Here is an 18785-nt window from a genome sequence, read left to right as displayed (position 1 = left end):
AAATATGAAGCTGGAAATAAAAGGTTACAGTCAGTGTTTGCAGTTTTCTCGTGTCTTAAAAGACGGCAATTTTGAAGTGGCATTTCTTTATTTGGTCGAAAAACGTTTAATTTGTTTTTAGGAAGGATTGTGCAAGGCTATTAACCATCTGACTTTAGTCAAACATTACCGCTTTAGTCGCCAACTTGTTCCATATCATGATGATGAGTTTAGGCTAGTATTTTGCTTTGTAAGCCTGCAGCACCGAGCGTTACTGGGATTTGTATAACCATACAAATGCGCGTGAATCCTGCCCACTCACATGAATTTCTATATTGAAATGTTCAGTGCCGGTCCTTGTGATATCTCGTTCACCTCATCCCTTTTTCCCCTACAAGTTGGACATGGGCTTAAACTTGTTATAATGCGGTACGTTTAACTTAACTACGTGTCTTTGAACACAAAATTCTTAAGACTATCTCATTCCTCAAATGGGTGTACTTTCTGAATTATGTTTCCCTCGTCGTCGTTGCTTGATTTTGCTCACAACAAAGTGTCATTCATAGTCATTGAAATGTCACTCATAATTTCACTGAATTTATGAAAATGTCACACATTGCAATCTGAAACCTTGGCAGCTATGCACCTAGCGTTGTGGTGGTGCAGTGCATGCACGACGTACTCTGTGGGTCCCAGGTCCGTCAATCAGCGCGTGAAAGCGCTACCAATGACGGCCCTGGGCATCATTTCTGGTCAGCCCGCGCGCTGAAAATGCGCTCTGGTGAGTGGAGTTGAGTATAGGGCAGAAGAGTCGAAATATAAATGAGGGGTGGGGATGTAAAGTGGGAAATATAAGGCAAAAAGGGAAGATGGGAAGAGGAGGATATTGGAAAAAAATGAAGTTTAGACTGACACTGTTGAGTTGGTTTTGGGTCCCCAGAGCACATCACGTTTGTGCACGTCCACACTGCTTTAATGGGGGACCATGTTTGGTCATTTAATGTCAGCTCTGAATGATGAATCCCTGAATAGTGTCCTGTATGTGCATGTTTACATTCTGCTGATGGGATTATCAGGTAGAACATGCAGTCTATGTGTTCCCCTTTGTACTGTCGGTGTATTCAACTGTGCAGCCTTGGATGTCATGTATGTGCATGTAACTTGCATGATCGAGGTAACTATTAGCTGCAATACTACGTGTCTCTCAAACCATTTTCAATTGCCCGCCGTCCTTTTTCTACAGCACCCCCCTCCCGCTACTTGCCAAGGGCGGCAATCTGAGGAATAGCCCCGGGCGCCAGAAGCTGTAGCTATGCCCCTGACTACATTATTACTTTGTGGGCGTGCAGCATTGACAGGCACAACAGCCTTGTCAGAAGGGCGTGCCAAGAACGTTGTCAGAGGGGCGTGACACTCATCAAACACAAAATGGGCACGTACTTCAGTAGCGTGCCTTTAATGTGCGCGCCCATTCACGATCCACCTACGCGTCTGACATGTACCTGTAGAAACAGAAAGCTGCAAACCATTTCACATTCAGTCAACATTAATCCCAGATACTGCGGCGCAACCTTTGTCGCCGTAAAACTTTAAAGAGGGGCCGGCTCCAAAATTAACATAAAAAGGGGCGCGCCTTTCGTCAGCAAGGTGCGTTCTCTGTAAGCGACGTCACCCTTCTGGGGCGCGCCTTTCGTCAGGGCAGACATTCACGGCGCACCAACGGCTCCAGCAGACATTCACGGCAGGCAGCGTAGAACACCATGTAAGGAACTTCATTATTGCTATTTAGTCCAGGGCGTACACGGGCCTCAAACCAGCCCTCGCAAACACGGGGGCACACCGGGCAATGCCTACACACAATAACGTCAATAACCAACACACTCCACAGATAACGAACGACAAGCTAATACAGCTAAGGAACCCACTTATAAACAACGCTGTTACTAACATTGCATGCACAACCGGACTAAGACGTTACTAAAACATTAAAACATCACCTTTGGCTATAGGCAGATGTAAAATAACACGTGGAAGAATTACTCTTGCATTTTGGCATACTTACCTCATGTTGCATAGCACACAATTACAACCAATATTTAAAAACACACAACATCAGAGCACATTTAATATTACAAACATTACACACATAACAGTTCATACCCGGACAACGTCGGGACGGGCTGCTAGTCTATACTACTATTATAAAGAGAGAACTGTGTCCTTTGAGCCAGGTAAACTCGAAAAGTACACCACCAATCCAAACACCCAAGACATCTTTGAAAACCTCAGGGCAAGCAGAAGGACATAGGCTATATAAAAATAAAAAATATAAGTTCTTTAAAAAATGTAGGAATAAAAAAAAAGTAGTCCCTTGCAAGTAGCGCCGGCCGCGACGTGCGTGATGACATCGGGAGCGCGGGGAGGAGCGGCGTTCTGGAGCAAGAGGAAGAGCGGTGGACATGAGCGGGGGGAGGAGCTGCGGACAGGCAGGGAGGAGCGGCGAGCGGCGGACAAGCGGTGAGAAGCGGCGAGAAGCAGAGGAACAGTGGAGCGGTAAACTCAGCAGCGCGGGGAGGAGCGGCGGCTGAGGTAAGTGAACAGCCGCGGGTGCGCACAGAGGGACGGGCGGGGGCCATGAGTGCTCGGAAGCCTTTTCCTCAAAGTCGGGACGTCGGGGGAAACAGCGGACAAGAGCGTTCGCAGAAGCGGCCAGGAGCAACAAAACCAGAGCAAGGAAACAATGTAAGTGCGCTCTGCTGCTCCCGGCCGCTCTGCTGCGCCTCTCCTGCTGCGATGCTGCCCCCAGCCCCCTTCTGCCCTGGGCAACACCGGGGCGGGCTGCTAGTCTATACTACTATTATAACGAGAGAGCTGCGAACCTTTGAGGCGGGTAAACTCTGGAAGTACAGCACCAATCATAACACCCAATACACCATTGGAAAGGGGAGTGAATGCAGATGGACATAGGCTACACATCTGGGCACCATATACATTAGAAACATAAAACAACATAGGGGGGTAAAGTAGTCCCTTCTGGGCGTTCTAAACGACCGTGGCCGTGTTGGTGGGCATGGTGTGGGCGTCATTGGGGGGCCTGGAGTGTGCTCTCTTATTGACCTCAAACCACACTACAGTGGGCGGAAGCGCCGCACGTTAAACAGAGTGCTGGCAATTACAAACTAAACACACCATCGCATCATGAACCAAATTCGAAGTACAAACGCAAGTTCGCCCACAACTTTCATCAACAAGTGGGCGTGGCGTGGCCGTCATTGGGGGGCGTGGCGTGTGCGGTCATCGACGTCAAACTACACTACTGCAGTGGTTGGAAGCGCCGCACGTTAAACAGAGTGTTGCCAATCGTATCAATTCTTTCACATTCACAAGGGGCCCCATTGGACGCCTAATGAAGGTGGCCGTACGTGTCAATGTGCGCGAAAAAGGATTACAATTCCAAGCGCCGCACGTTAAACACAGTGCTCACAATTACAAACGGAGACGGATTACAAATGCAGACGCGACCTCAATGCATGCCTTAACGTACACAGACGGGCGGCAATAGCGGGAAGTCTGTAGACTAGATGAGGGACGTCTGAGGTGAGTGTACTCGAGTAATGGTGTGAGGATGAGGTGACTGGGCTCAGGAGGTTTGATAATAAAAATATTTACCAAGTAAGTAGGTTAAACAAGTGAACCCCAACTCTTAAAAAAAGTGTTCTTAGAGGATCATGCCGACACAGTTTGTTTCCGGGTTTTGATCACATCCCAGGCACATTATATAATGAGTAGGAGCAGAAATCTGTAGTTGTACAACGCAGAACTAAAGAAATGAGCTGTTTTTTTTTACTGTTATGAGAAGGAGTATACTCCAACCTAAAGATATGGAATAAGAAAGCACCACGTGCACTGCACAAAGGCCTTTGGCTAGCGTCCACCCGCCTGAGCCTGTGACGCTTCACTGTGCCCTGTCTCCAGTGTAACGAAGGGTGCTCACTCCAAGGACCAAACATTGCTGCATTCGATCAATAAAAGGTCGACACTCGGTCTGCAGCATTTAAAACAATTTAGGATAACCAAGAAGAGGGGCAAAAGTACTATGTCTTGAAATGCAGTTCACAGATTGATTTAAAGAAGCGCAAAGCAACAAACGAGAACATTAGAGGAAGGCACATTCCAGCTCCCACAAGAGGATCTATCCATTCTACATACAAACAGTTGAAGGCAAATACCTACTTGATACAATGCGGTAAACACACATTTGCGAATAATTAAAGTTTTTTCATGGTGTGTTCACTCTACTCTTCTTCCAGTGAAGTGACCTTCATCTTGACCGAAATCGAAAGAATGAGAGGCTGAGTTGGCTTTATTGTATCCAAGCTCATCCCTACAACCTGCTGAACTTTACTTACAGGAAAGACTGCTGTCGTACATCCAATAAAAAGAAATCTCAGTAGAGGGTGATGAACTGATCAGGCAAATTCTCTGGCAAGGACACACGAATACTTGACCTTGAGACTGCCACCAGTACACTGACTGTTCCCTGAGCCTCTAGCTTGAGACCAGAACAATTGGGCTCTGTTACCCCTTAAGTAGAAAAAAATCAGGGGAGAATATGGAATTTTGGCATTTTGTCAGAATTAGGATTTAGCAATGAAATTCGAGGCAGTGATAAATCCCTGATAACAGTGCCATATTAGATGTCTTTCCCCGCTCAGGTCTTGTGGTTACTTACATGTTAACTACAGACAGTGGCTCCTAGAATAATGTATCCAAACGGGGCCCAACAATCCATGTTGTAAATACTGTGAAAACACTGCCCATTGCGTCATAATTTAACAATGTCATGAAGAGTTGTCAAATATGCATTGATTTGTTTATATTTAGGTGCAATTAAAAATCTTTTGCAACCTTCCAGAAGGCGGTACTGACTGATGAAACTACTTTAGCACAACAGTAGTGTCTCATGAAAATTAGTCACCACCGTCTTCCTCATATCTCATCATCAAAAATGAAACTGACTTCATGTACTGCAGACAAGTGCTCACCGACGTATTTGCCAAAGAAGCTTGAAGAACCAGTTACCAGATGTGTTGTTCTGCAAATTAAGTTCACAAAATAGATATTCGTAGTGGCTCGCAGTTTTTGCTAGCCAATTAGTGTGTGAGGTAGGTCGCAAATTGAGACCCACTGCGAATGGTTAGTCACAGGCATGGTGGCCTGCTGGAGTCAGCTTTTAAATAAAGCTATATTTTTTTTGTAAATATATCCAGTTTTTCTAAAATGTAAACGGGATGCAGTAAGTACGTTTATTTTTTAGTTAATTAAAACCATAGTAATCTATACTACTATTATAAAGGGAGAACTGGGAACCTTTGAGGCGGGTAAACTCGGGAACCACAGCGCTAATCCAAACACCCAATACATCATTGGAATTGTCAGGGTTTGCAGAGTGACATAGGCTATATACCACCAAAAAATATACGTTCTTTAAAAAATATACGTAAAAAAAAAAAAAGTTGGCCCTTGGAAGTAACGCCGGCCGTGTGCGCTAACGACGTGCGTGCTGACATCATCAGGAGTGCGGGGAGGAGCGGCGGACAGGAGCGCGAGGAGGAGCGGCGGGCAAGAGCGCGGGGAGGAGCGGTGGACATGAGCGCAGAGGAGTGGTGAAGTTTGCAGAGGCTGAGGAGCGGCGGTGCCCGCGGTGGGCTTGCAGCGTGGAGCGGACAGGAGCGGTGAAGTTTGAGGCTGAGGAGCGGCGGCGCCCGCAGTGGGCTAACGTAGGTGACTGTGGGGTTGCAGCGTGGAGTGGACAGGAGCGCGGGGAGGAGCCGGGAAGTTTGAGAGCCTGATTGCTCCCGGACAACGTCGGGACGGGCTGGGGAAGTTTGAGAGCCTGATTGCTCCCGGACAACGTCTAGACGGGCTGCTAGTCTATACTACTATTATAAAGAGAGAACTGGGAACCTTTGAGGCGGGTAAACTCAAAAAGTACAGCACCAATCACAACACCCAATACAGCGTTGAGAAGGGGAGATGCAGCAGATGGACATAGGCTATACAGCTGGGCACCATATACATTACAAAGGTCAAACAACGTTAGGGGTAAAGTAGTCCCTTGTGGGCGTCGGTGTGGGTGTGTCAAACTAACTACACTACACGTGCAGCATTCAGAGAGGGGCGTGCCACAACAGCGTTAGGGGCATGGCACAACAGCACTACATTCAGTGGCGTAGCTAGGGAGGGGCGGTCCGCCCCAGGCGGCACTAATTTGGGGGCGGAGGACCCGGACACAGTCTCAGCTGCCACAGAAAGCATGCTGCAAACAACTGCTTGCGCAGGCTGCTCCCGTAGGCTTGGGTCCCTTTCAGCAGCCGAGCAAGCTCACTCAGCCTCACAGTGGCAGCCAGTCAGTGCTGCTGCAATGCATCGCGGCGCCGCAGGGCTGAGTAGCACAGTCTCAGACTGCCCGTAGCGCCACAGGAGGACGTAGCGTCACGTCCTGTGAACAGCGCGGGGAGTAATTCGATTTTAGCACTCTGCTGCGAAATGGCTCACATTGAAAGAAAGAGCACACTAAGAAATAAAATATTTCACCAATATTATTCATACTTTGACTGTCCCTACGCAGCCGGAGAACACACAAACGGAAGTAGTTAACCCGCCTCCACCCAAGCGACTGCAGGAACAGAAAGAGTTTGGAGCAGCAGATGTTAACTTTAGAAAGGAAAACGAGTGCAAGTGAAGTTCGATTATCCCAGCGGCTGCAGGTTTGTAGAGGCGGTCTTGCTGTAGATCTGCTTTTATTCTGGATTTTGTAGACATGCTTCCTGCAGGCTTTCTTTTATTCTGGCATTTTTTTCATAGAGTAATCATTTCTTCCGTACTTGAGATCTAAGTTGTTGTGGAAAAGCTTAAGGGCAGGGATGTTTGAAAAAATATGAAGCTGGAAATAAAAGGTTACAGTCAGTGTTTGCAGTTTTCTCGTGTCTTAAAAGACGGCAATTTTGAAGTGGCATTTCTTTATTTGGTCGAAAAACGTTTAATTTGTTTTTAGGAAGGATTGTGCAAGGCTATTAACCATCTGACTTTAGTCAAACATTACCGCTTTAGTCGCCAACTTGTTCCATATCATGATGATGAGTTTAGGCTAGTATTTTGCTTTGTAAGCCTGCAGCACCGAGCGTTACTGGGATTTGTATAACCATACAAATGCGCGTGAATCCTGCCCACTCACATGAATTTCTATATTGAAATGTTCAGTGCCGGTCCTTGTGATATCTCGTTCACCTCATCCCTTTTTCCCCTACAAGTTGGACATGGGCTTAAACTTGTTATAATGCGGTACGTTTAACTTAACTACGTGTCTTTGAACACAAAATTCTTAAGACTATCTCATTCCTCAAATGGGTGTACTTTCTGAATTATGTTTCCCTCGTCGTCGTTGCTTGATTTTGCTCACAACAAAGTGTCATTCATAGTCATTGAAATGTCACTCATAATTTCACTGAATTTATGAAAATGTCACACATTGCAATCTGAAACCTTGGCAGCTATGCACCTAGCGTTGTGGTGGTGCAGTGCATGCACGACGTACTCTGTGGGTCCCAGGTCCGTCAATCAGCGCGTGAAAGCGCTACCAATGACGGCCCTGGGCATCATTTCTGGTCAGCCCGCGCGCTGAAAATGCGCTCTGGTGAGTGGAGTTGAGTATAGGGCAGAAGAGTCGAAATATAAATGAGGGGTGGGGATGTAAAGTGGGAAATATAAGGCAAAAAGGGAAGATGAGAAGAGGAGGATATTGGAAAAAAATGAAGTTTAGACTGACACTGTTGAGTTGGTTTTGGGTCCCCAGAGCACATCACATTTGTGCACGTCCACACTGCTTTAATGGGGGACCATGTTTGGTCATTTAATGTCAGCTCTGAATGATGAATCCCTGAATAGTGTCCTGTATGTGCATGTTTACATTCTGCTGATGGGATTATCAGGTAGAACATGCAGTCTATGTGTTCCCCTTTGTACTGTCGGTGTATTCAACTGTGCAGCCTTGGATGTCATGTATGTGCATGTAACTTGCATGATCGAGGTAACTATTAGCAGCAATACTACGTGTCTCTCAAACCATTTTCAATTGCCCGCCGTCCTTTTTCTACAGCACCCCCACTCCCGCTACTTGCCAAGGGCGGCAATCTGAGGAATAGCCCCGGGCGCCAGAAGCTGTAGCTATGCCCCTGACTACATTATTACTTTGTGGGCGTGCAGCATTGACAGGCACAACAGCCTTGTCAGAAGGGCGTGCCAAGAACGTTGTCAGAGGGGCGTGACACTCATCAAACACAAAATGGGCACGTACTTCAGTAGCGTGCCTTTAATGTGCGCGCCCATTCACGATCCACCTACGCGTCTGACATGTACCTGTAGAAACAGAAAGCTGCAAACCATTTTACATTCAGTCAACATTAATCCCAGATACTGCGGCGCAACCTTTGTCGCCGTAAAACTTTTAAGAGGGGCCGGCACCAAAATTAACATAAAAAGGGGCGCGCCTTTCGTCAGCAAGGTGCGTTCTCTGTAAGCGACGTCACCCTTCTGGGGCGCGCCTTTCGTCAGGGCAGACATTCACGGTGCACCAACGGCTCCAGCAGACATTCACGGCAGGCAGCGTAGAACACCATGTAAGGAACTTCATTATTGCTATTTAGTCCAGGGCGTACACGGGCCTCAAACCAGCCCTCGCAAACACGGGGGCACACCGGGCAATGCCTACACACAATAACGTCAATAACCAACACACTCCACAGATAACAAACGACAAGCTAATACAGCTAAGGAACCCACTTATAAACAACGCTGTTACTAACATTGCATGCACAACCGGACTAAGACGTTACTAAAACATTAAAACATCACCTTTGGCTATAGGCAGATGTAAAACAACACGTGGAAGAATTACTCTTGCATTTTGGCATACTTACCTCATGTTGCATAGCACACAATTACAACCAATATTTAAAAACACACAACATCAGAGCACATTTAATATTACAAACATTACACACATAACAGTTCATACCCGGACAACGTCGGGACGGGCTGCTAGTATATATATAAAGAGAGAACTGTGTCCTTTGAGCCAGGTAAACTCAAAAAGTACACAACCAATCGCAACACCCAATACAGCGTTAGAAAGGGGGGGTCCTGTAGATGGACATAGGCTATAAAAAATAAAAATAAACGTTATTTAAAAAATAAACAATAAAAAAAAGTAGTCCCTAAGAAGTAGCGCCGGCCGTGTGAGCAAACAACGTGGACGTGCGTGCTGACATCATCTAGCGTGGGGAGGAGCGGCGGACAGCAGCGGTGAAGTCAGGCTGAGATAGATGAAGCGCGGGGAGGAGCGGAACGTGTGCGGCTGACTGAAGCAATGGGAGGAGGCGGAACGAGGAGCGGTGAAGTCAGGCTGAGGTAGGTGCGGAACGTGTGTGGCTGACTGAAGCAAAGGGAGGAGGCGGAACGAGGAGCGGTGAAGTCGGGCTGAGGTAGGTGAAGCGCGGGCACGCTGGGAGGAGGTTGAACGTGTGCGACTCAGTGAAGTGCTGGGAGTAGGCGGAACGTGTGCGGCTAAGTGAAGCGCGGGGAGGAGTGGCCCGTTAGCGCGGGGAGGAGCGGTGAACTGTGTGCGGATGATTGGGGGCCAGGAAGGTGGCGGTTCGGCTGATTGGGGGCCCTGAAGGTAGCGGTTGCGCTCCAGGGGACCCCCGGACAACGTCAGGACGGGCTGCGGCCCTGAAGCAGCCTTTTGCTCCCGGACAACGTCGGGACGGGCTGCTAGTATATATATATATATATCATTAAGGTACATATATGTGGAGTTAAGTATATACTAAAACCTTGCATATTCGTAGACTCTCACATCACAATATTCTTGTTCTCGACACAATTTTGTTCACATGATATTTTGGACTCAATATTTTGTTCAAACACCGTGATTTGTAGCAGAATTTACTTACTGCAAATGGTACCTCCTGTTTTCAAATCCAAGAAGAAGATCCAATAATTTTCAGTCCCAAATTTTTTCAACCGTGGCAGCAGTCTTCTTGAGTACATCCTATTTGTTTTCCACATTTCTGGACACGCTCTTTCTAAAGTACTATCTTTTAAATGGCTATTTGATCACACCTGAAAAAGCAAATTGTGCTTTTGTGACCTTTATTACACTCAAGTGCGAGAGAATCCTAATGCAGAGAAAATTGAAAAGTGAAGAGATCCTGTATCTTTAGTATTTATAATGCTGTCCCAGGGATTGTATTCAGATTTCACATGATATGGAATTTGGATGACTTTCAATGGCTCCACTATGTCCCGCACCTGCCTCCCGTGCCACCGACCCCTTTGATGCCTCATCTTCAGCAATCCCACTGTTCCAAAGTTAGCACATGCTCAAGCCGGGTGGTAAATGGGAGCCATTATTCAATACTCCATGGAAATCCACATGCACTCTTTTACCCTGCAGACTAAATGGTAGTCCTTATTCTGGATAAAATAAATGTAATTAGACAGTGAACGGAAGAATTACTGGTCAGAATCAGTAATTTCAAGCATTGTGATACTTGGACGCCCCTCCACACCGTCCAACTCGTAATCGAGCCCTTGGATGCTGATTCACATTCTGCCACATTCACTGGAAGACAACTCTTAGTGCTTTGCAACGTACAGTATAGGTTAGAATCAATAAGTGCCTTAATCGATAATAAACAATAATTGTCTTAATCATAACAAACATTCATTGCTGCAGCTACCATAATTCAACCCTTTTCATCGGTGATGATACTTATTAATTACATATTACAAAACAAACATTGTATAGTGTATCTAGTATGAAGTGGAAACCTTTAAGTACTTGGGATAGGATGTATGAGTTTGCATTGACGTCACTAGGGTGCAACAGAGCAATGAGCAAAAGTGGGAGTCCGGAGATACCATAAGGATTGTTTACAGCGAAGCAGGATGATCCTTGGTGGCAAATCCTAGTATATGGAGATGTTTGTCTCTTAAGAGGTAGGTCTGCAACTCTTTCCTGAATTGCTGCAGGGTTTGGGCAGATGTGAAACAGATGGGGATGTTCCTGATACTGGGAGCAAAGATGGAGAGAGCATGTCTCATGGCTTTCTGAGTTTTGCATTGTTCGGTTTCCTGTATGGTGATTACAGGCTCCTGGTGTGAAGCTATCCAACTGAGGTGCTAGATTTGCCATTTGTTTTTCTCCAGGATAACACAGCAGGAGACTCGGCTAGCAGGAATTTGTGAAAAGCAGCACATTTTACAAGGAAACCTAAGAGCATTTATTAAAAACCTAAGGTTTAACCAAGAGCGAATCATACAGCAAATAGTTATCCAAAACACACCAGTATTAAGGAAAGGAATCATGGGTTTGGAATGGGCAAGGCAAGGTCCAGATCTCAAACCACCTGAAAACGCTGTGGTGGAACCTAAAGAAAGCAGTACATAAAGGAATACCCTAAAACATCACTAAGTTTAAGCAGTTTTATTTTAAAATAAAGGAGTGGCCCAGAAATCTTCCCGGGTGAGGAGAGAGACTGACAAACTCTTAGGAAATGATTACTTCCACACATTACTGAAACACTGAATGCACTTACAATTTCTCAAAACAATACTGAATATTGGTGTTTATTTGTTCAGTTCATAATAACAAAATCACATTTGTGTGAATTATTTGTCACATTAGGTTAGATTTATATGCTGTTAGAACTTGTGCAAGATAAATTCATTGTGACTAAGTGAAAATTGTGTGATTTGGCAATATGTTAGGTTCAATTTAACTCTAAAGTTGGTGTGAACTAGACAAAAACTATATATATTATTATAGAATATTATTAGCTGTGTATATTATGATGGAAAAAACCATAGACTCCTAAGAGGGAACATTGTCATCATCACTGCACAGCACTGTGACTCCTCTTCAGAGATTTCAGTTCTACAACTGCTACCCTCATTGAAAATACCTTTTACAAAGGGAGAAACATAGTTACAGATCATATGAAGAGTTGCATGGCTATAAGGCATCCAACATAGTTTCAACTGAATAATTTAATCTTACAAATGCACACTGGTTGTGCGATAACAAATGCTATCTTGCCATCCAGTTTGTTTAAAGTTGACAGCTGACAATATATTAGTGACTGAGCCACTAAACAAGTCAAGAGAGAAGGTCTCCTCCTGAAATCATTGCTCTGGTTGAAGCTGGGACACCAGCCCAGTGGCTAAGAGCTGTGGCTAACAGTGTGGGTCAGAACGATTGCCTGCATCATGCTCTGCTATTCCTCTCAGCTGAGATGTCCTCTCCATACCCCGCTGTCTGCATAGCATGTGGTACCTTACCTGTAATCCTTCCAAGGTTCCCTTGCTACAGTTTGTTAGGGCGAACTGACCCATGTTCTGATGATGTTCTGAGACCCAGGCTTCCTTGAAGTTAGTGACTCCCTTCATCATGGGAATTTGTCTTGGCTCTTATTGAAGCGTCTTGGTTCTTATCGAAGCATCTTGGTCATGGAAACAAACAACTCAGGCTATCTGAGTCTTTCACATCTTTTTAGTACAATTTTCTTTTGCCCTCAGAGGTCTCCCTGAGAAATATTCTGTCCCACATGTAAGACAGTGTTAAAACATTTCTTTGGTAGTCTGACTGGCAATGGAAGTATGGAATGACTACCCAAGAATTAGAGTATGTCATTTTAAGGCATTCATCAATCTATTTTGTTCTATAATGAAAACAAAAACCTACTACAATTTTTGTTTGTAGGTCAGGGGTACATGACTGGTTTTCAAACTTTGTGTACATCCTTCCTGGAACTTTAGACACCATATGAAGGCTGCAGAACACATTTTCCGCGATATGTCCCACTGCCATACTTGAGAAACTTGAATGCCTGTGATCCCTCCCCTAAGCTCCACACTTTACATTTTTGCCAGGAGACCATCCGCAGGCCAAAAATGTATTGATTAGTGTATCATGAAGGTAGGTAATCAGGCCTGTGATTGCAAGAACATTGTTTCTCCCATAGGAGGAAATGCAGTGTGCCATGATTATGCTAATAGGTAGACAGCATGTAAACATGGACGAGAGAAACCGGGGCATGGTGAGTAAAGTGAAGTGCAAGAAGCCAAATTAGTTCCACAAAGAATGACAGTTAATATCTTGCTGCTTTTATCACATGGAGTGGCATGTTACATATTAAATGATACTTGTATAGCGCACTACTCACCCACAAGGGTCTCAAGGCGCTTGTACGAATACCACTGTGGAACCCATCCTGGCTTTCCCTGTGAGGCGTCCACTCCTGGGCACCCCCAAGGTGGAGGGGCCAGGCATCCTTAGTGTTTGGAATAGTGTTCATGATTGGAATAGGCACCGAGGCGAGAATTATCAGGTCCGTGGAATTTTTGAGCCCAAGACCCGCCGAGGCGGGGAATTGAACCCTGGTCCCGGGCTAGACCTCTGCATCAGGGTCTGCCGCTCTAACCATTGAGCCACACTTCTCCACATATATTCTCTATTGTATTCTCTACATATTACATACAACTGTCAAAGAGTAGGATGGGGACATACGAGATGTGAATTCTGGAATCAATCGGCTATGTCCTCTAAAGGAATAGGAGTAATGATCAGAAAAACGGAAGAGCATCTAAGTCCTCTGAGAAGTTAGTGATTCTTTGCGAAACACAGACTTATGTTGACCTCCCTTGGAAGATGTGTTTCAAGTTGAGCTTGGCCCCAACACTGTATGAAACAGCTGTATAAAGACAATGCAGCTTGCATCTGCCCAACCTCCTAAACATAAGCGTAGGGTGGGCATTCCCTGAACCTTGAAGTAGCTTCACAGCAGAAATCACTAAATAGACAAATACAGCACAGAATATAGCCAGAAGTACAAAACAAATCTATCGGCACTCTAGCCACAATGATCTCACAGGTGGTCTCTAAAACCAGAAAATATTTGTTCTTTAAAATAAATTAACTAGTTTGCTATTCTTGAAGAAAGAATGATTACAGTAACATCCCTCAAAATCCCATAACCATATTTACTGGGGTGTTAAAAGGGACTTTCTAGAATGCTACTCATATTTCATATCACTAGTAATGTTATAACACATTTGCACAGTTCAGCTCACAATGCACTTTTGCAGTCTTGGAACCCATTATTGGTATGTGGTTATTGTTGACCAGAGTCAAGATGGTCAGTGGACATTGTGTTTGGTCTTGTTTTGTATTGTCTGTTAATGAACCATTTAGACAGTAGCCAGGAAGAGCAGAATGAACTAATATTTTGCGTATGGCTATATCAGATTAGATGTTGGCCAGCTACTTCTCATCTTGGATCCGTGCAATGTGTTACGTGTATGGATGTTTAAACCAAAATACTTTGCCATTTTTATTTTTGGTTCTAATGGAGTGTACGGTTCTCTGTAGCTTGGCTTTTGCTGGTTGTTGTTACATTAGGAGGCATCATTAGCCGATTGATTATGACTTTGATGCCTGTTATTAACCGGTGTGTGTGCATCATTTAATTTTAAATGTTCTAAATGGTTGATATGCTGGTTTACTGAGAAGATATGTGTTTTTGGCTTGTATGTAGAGCCCTGGTATTCAAACAGCATGCCCAGCAGGTTCTACCATCTTGTGATCAATGTAACAATATAAATTAGTTTAGCATTTCTAAAAATATAAAATATACTTTTCTCCACATAAAATCTGAAACTGTTGTGTTATCTCTTATGTTCCAGAGGTATCCAGTTTTGAACCATGAGATTTCAATTCATGCTGGATAACTGCCACCCATGCATATAGTTCCCGAATATTAATTGTATGTAAATGTATCTCATGTGGACATCCTACAAATCTGGTCTTCATGCTATACACCGCTACGTACTAAATATTGGGATTCAGGTCTCACAACTCACCCCTCTAGCAAATGAAGAAGCTGTTTGATGCCGCCCCAGATCCGGATCTCCACGCTGATCTCGGGGTCTTCACAGATCAGCACCAGAATCCACACCACGCTCCAGAGCAGCTTCAGATGGTCCGAATGCAGCAAGCTGAGCAGGACAGGCACGCCTTCATACACCTTCACCTGCTGCTTCACCTGGTGCTCCGCACAGAGGAGGCGCAGCAGCTCCGCGGTGAGCCTGGGGCGAGGAACAAGTGCAATGCTTCATGTTAATTAAAACTATGGTGATTATTAATATTCATTTCGCATTAGCCCTCAATATTAGATCACTACTTGCCTTTAACTAGTAGAGAACAGGAAAGCCGGCAGCCGGCCACAACTGTCCTGGACATTTATGCAAACAGAAGCATAGCAAGTATACACTCTTTGCTTCTACAGGGGGATTTTTTCCCTTTGAGTATCCCTCTTGCCCTACAAACCTGCTAATTTTGACCTATTAGTTGTGAGACTAGTGCTCCGCCCCTCCCGCCCCTTCTCACATAAAAATCTTTGTTTTACATGCACCCCACTGATTGACTAGTATGAGTGGTGTATTTGCACGTCCTGAGGCGGAAGCCGGGACCGAAGCTGGTGACAGTAAGATTTGCTGCTATTGTTGCTCTTATTTGTTTAAAAAGCGCTACATATCTGTTGTCTATTTTAAAAGCCCTATTGCACATTTGCACATTGTTTTAACATTGTCGAACCGGAGACAATTCCCCCCGTGGGTCCCGCCATCTTGAGTGAGGAGTCGGCCGAGCAGACTAGTGCTCCGCCCCTCCCGCCCCTTCTCACATAAAATGGCACCCTTTCCCAGGAAGCGCAGCGGGCGCGCCGGCGGCTCACCAAAGGCGAGCCAGTCTGCGCCCGTCCGCGCCGGTCCCGCGCCTAGTAACAGGACCCCTGATCGGATGCAATCCGACCCAACCCCGCGGTATATTTACAACAGTGATACCTTGTGGGCACTTAGGGGCATTACCAACGTGACTGGCTGCACTACTTTGGAAATGGGAGATGACGCGCTGAGGAATCCTCACCAGTGCACTAACTGTTTACAGGCTTTGCCCAGACTGAGCTGGCAAACTATTGCGCCCCCCGGGGCCTATAACAAAACGCCAGTGAGGAAAGAACACGCCTCCGTGAAGTGCCTACTCCTCAACGCCAGATCACTGGTTAAACACAGTGTAGAAGTAGCGGATCTAATTCTGGATGTTGGAGTGACGATAGCATTCATCACAGAATCCTGGACCGATGCTGCCTTGGGTCCAGACATTGTTAACGCCACCCCACCGAAGTAGGTCTGTTATACTCAAAATAGAGAAAAGAGGAAAGGCGGAGGCCGGGCTATTATTTACCACAATTCAACCAGAGGGTCCATCCAGACTGGAGCAATGGGTCTAGATGAGGCTCTTCTGTTTAACTTTACTTTATCTAATCATCAAACCCTTAGAGGCTGCCTAGTTTACAGGCCCCCAGGAACTAAAGCCCCATTTGTTACAGCTCTGAGTAACCTACTTGAAGTAGCAGTATGTGCCCAATCCTTTACACTACTGGGGGATTTCAATTTTCATCTCGAGTGCGGCTCGGATCCAGATACGCGTGATCTGATTGAACTGCTGCAGGGGGTGGACCTGAAGCAATGGGTCTGTGGTCCGACTCATAAGGCTGGACACACCGTAGATGGTATTTTTTCCAACCATCCCAACCTAGAAGTATTGACAGTGCAGCCGGTCCCCTGGTCTGACCATTCAGCAGTCCACTTCAAAATCACTTTAGCTCCCCCCGTGAGACCCGGTAAAGCTAAAATCGCACCAAGAAAGGTTAGGAATTGGAATAATATACATGTTGAGACGCTGGAGGGCTTATTGAAAACATCTTTGGTGCCCCTCTCAGATAATGTGGAGGAGGCGGCCACAGCTTACACCAATTGGCTCGAGTCAGCATGTCTGCAACTGGCTCCCCCTAAAACTTTTAATTCCACACGCTCAAACCCCTCCTCCCCCTGGTTCTCAGATCAGATCAGGGACCATAAAATTCTTTGTAAAAAACTGGAAAGAGCCTGGCGGACAAATTACAGAGAGGCGGACAGAAGACTACTCAACATAGAGCAGAGAGTCTATAAAGAGATGATTCGACTGGCCAAACGTGCTTTTTTCACGAAACGGATTAAAGAAGTCAGCAATGCCCCGAAGGAACTATTTGGGATGGTGTCATCCCTAGCAGTCCCCAAGACCATAGAGATACCCCCTAGTTTCCAACTATGCGAGAATCTTGCCAACTTTTTCCTGGAAAAAGTGGAAAAGATTTTCTCTTCTCTAGACAATCAAATCAGGACTCCCACCCCTATTGCTGACCCAGAGATGGAAAGCAATTCGGAAAAACTCCTTAAATTCACCCAAATTAGCGAGGAGGAGGTAGCGAGCCGACTACAGAGGATTACGTGGGGCTCCCCTCATGACCCTTGCCCAGCCACAATTGCTAAATTAACTCCTGCCACCATTGCAGCGGGACTCACCCCCCTGTTCAATCTTATGTTGGATAGTGGGGAATTCCCCTCAAGATGGAAGCAAGCATCCATCCTACCTCTTCTAAAAAAAATCTAACCTGGATACAACTGAGATGAACAACTATCGGCCTATTGCCAGATTACCCCTCCCAGCTAAAATCATGGAGGGCATTCTAAACACGCAGCTGAGTACCTTCTTGAGAATAGGAGAACATCTAGATCCATCTCAGCACGGATTCAGGGCAGAGCACAGCACAGAATCGGCTTTGATCAAGTCTGTGGCAGACATAAGAGTGATGGATGCAGAAGGTAGATCCGCTCTGATCCTGCTGGATCTCTCCGCGGCCTTCGACACGGTCCTTCATAAGTTATTGATGGACCGGTTGGGTGCTTGCGGAATTCAAGGAAAGGCACTGAAGATCCTGCAGGCCCTCCTTTCCAGCAGGACCCAGACGGTGGCCCTGGGGGACTTTGAATCACGCCCATTTGTGCTTCCTTGCGGAGTTCCCCAAGGGTCTTCCCTGAGTCCGACCCTCTTTAACGTGTATGTCTCCACCCTAGCGCCTGTGATTCGATCCTTCGGTTTTAATCTCACAGCATATGCAGACGACACGCAGATTGTGGTGTCGCTGCTTCCGGGTGAAACAGACAGCACGGCAGACAGGTTTAGAGACTGTATGCGAGAGGTCGGCAACTGGATGGCACAAAACTGTCTTAAGCTCAATTCAGCAAAGACGGAAGTGCTCCTTTTTGGTTCCAAGGATAACTTCTGGTCCCCAAGGTGGTGGCCAGAAGAAATGGGAACCCTCCCCTCCAGAATGGAGAAGGTTAAAAACCTGGGTGTACTTATGGACGAATCGCTGTCCTTTAAAACACATATCAATGCACTATCCTCAACAACGCATTATGTGCTAAAAACGATTCGTAAAGTTCTGCCATTTTTGGCGGAAGAACGCAGGAAAACAGTGGTAACAGGACTGGTGCTCTCCCGTCTCGATTACTGCAACGGCCTCATGCTGAATGCCCAACAGGGTTTACTAAACAAACTCCAGATCCTGCAGAATGCAGCTGCTCGCCTGATTACGGGTACCCCTAAGTTTGCCTCGGCAGCACAGGATCTGGAGAAGTTACACTGGTTGCCAGTTCATAAAAGAATAGTCTTCAAAGCACTCTGTGTGGTCTTCAAGGCACTGCATGGCCTCGGCCCCATATGTATGAAGTTGCTTTTCCTTTGGTACAAGCCTGCAAGATCCTTAAGGTCAGCTGAGCAGGCGCTGGTAACAGTCCCAAGA

The 18785-nt window shown here is 45.9% G+C and overlaps 1 protein-coding gene across 1 annotated transcript in view; it reads right to left on the bottom strand.

Annotated features, from left to right (window-relative positions):
- NEK10 (NIMA related kinase 10) overlaps nt 1-18785 on the bottom strand; it is a 1232468-nt gene that overhangs the window by 853177 nt on the left and 360506 nt on the right. The window contains exon 12 of the mRNA XM_086942130.1: nt 14962-15186. Coding sequence (XP_086798256.1) covers nt 14962-15186 — 225 coding nt within the window. The remainder of the gene's footprint in view (nt 1-14961; nt 15187-18785) is intronic.

Source organism: Lissotriton vulgaris, chromosome 10 (genome assembly GCF_964263255.1).
Source record: "Lissotriton vulgaris chromosome 10, aLisVul1.2, whole genome shotgun sequence".
NCBI lineage: Eukaryota > Metazoa > Chordata > Amphibia > Caudata > Salamandridae > Lissotriton > Lissotriton vulgaris.
This window is presented reverse-complemented; position numbering and strand designations above follow the sequence as displayed.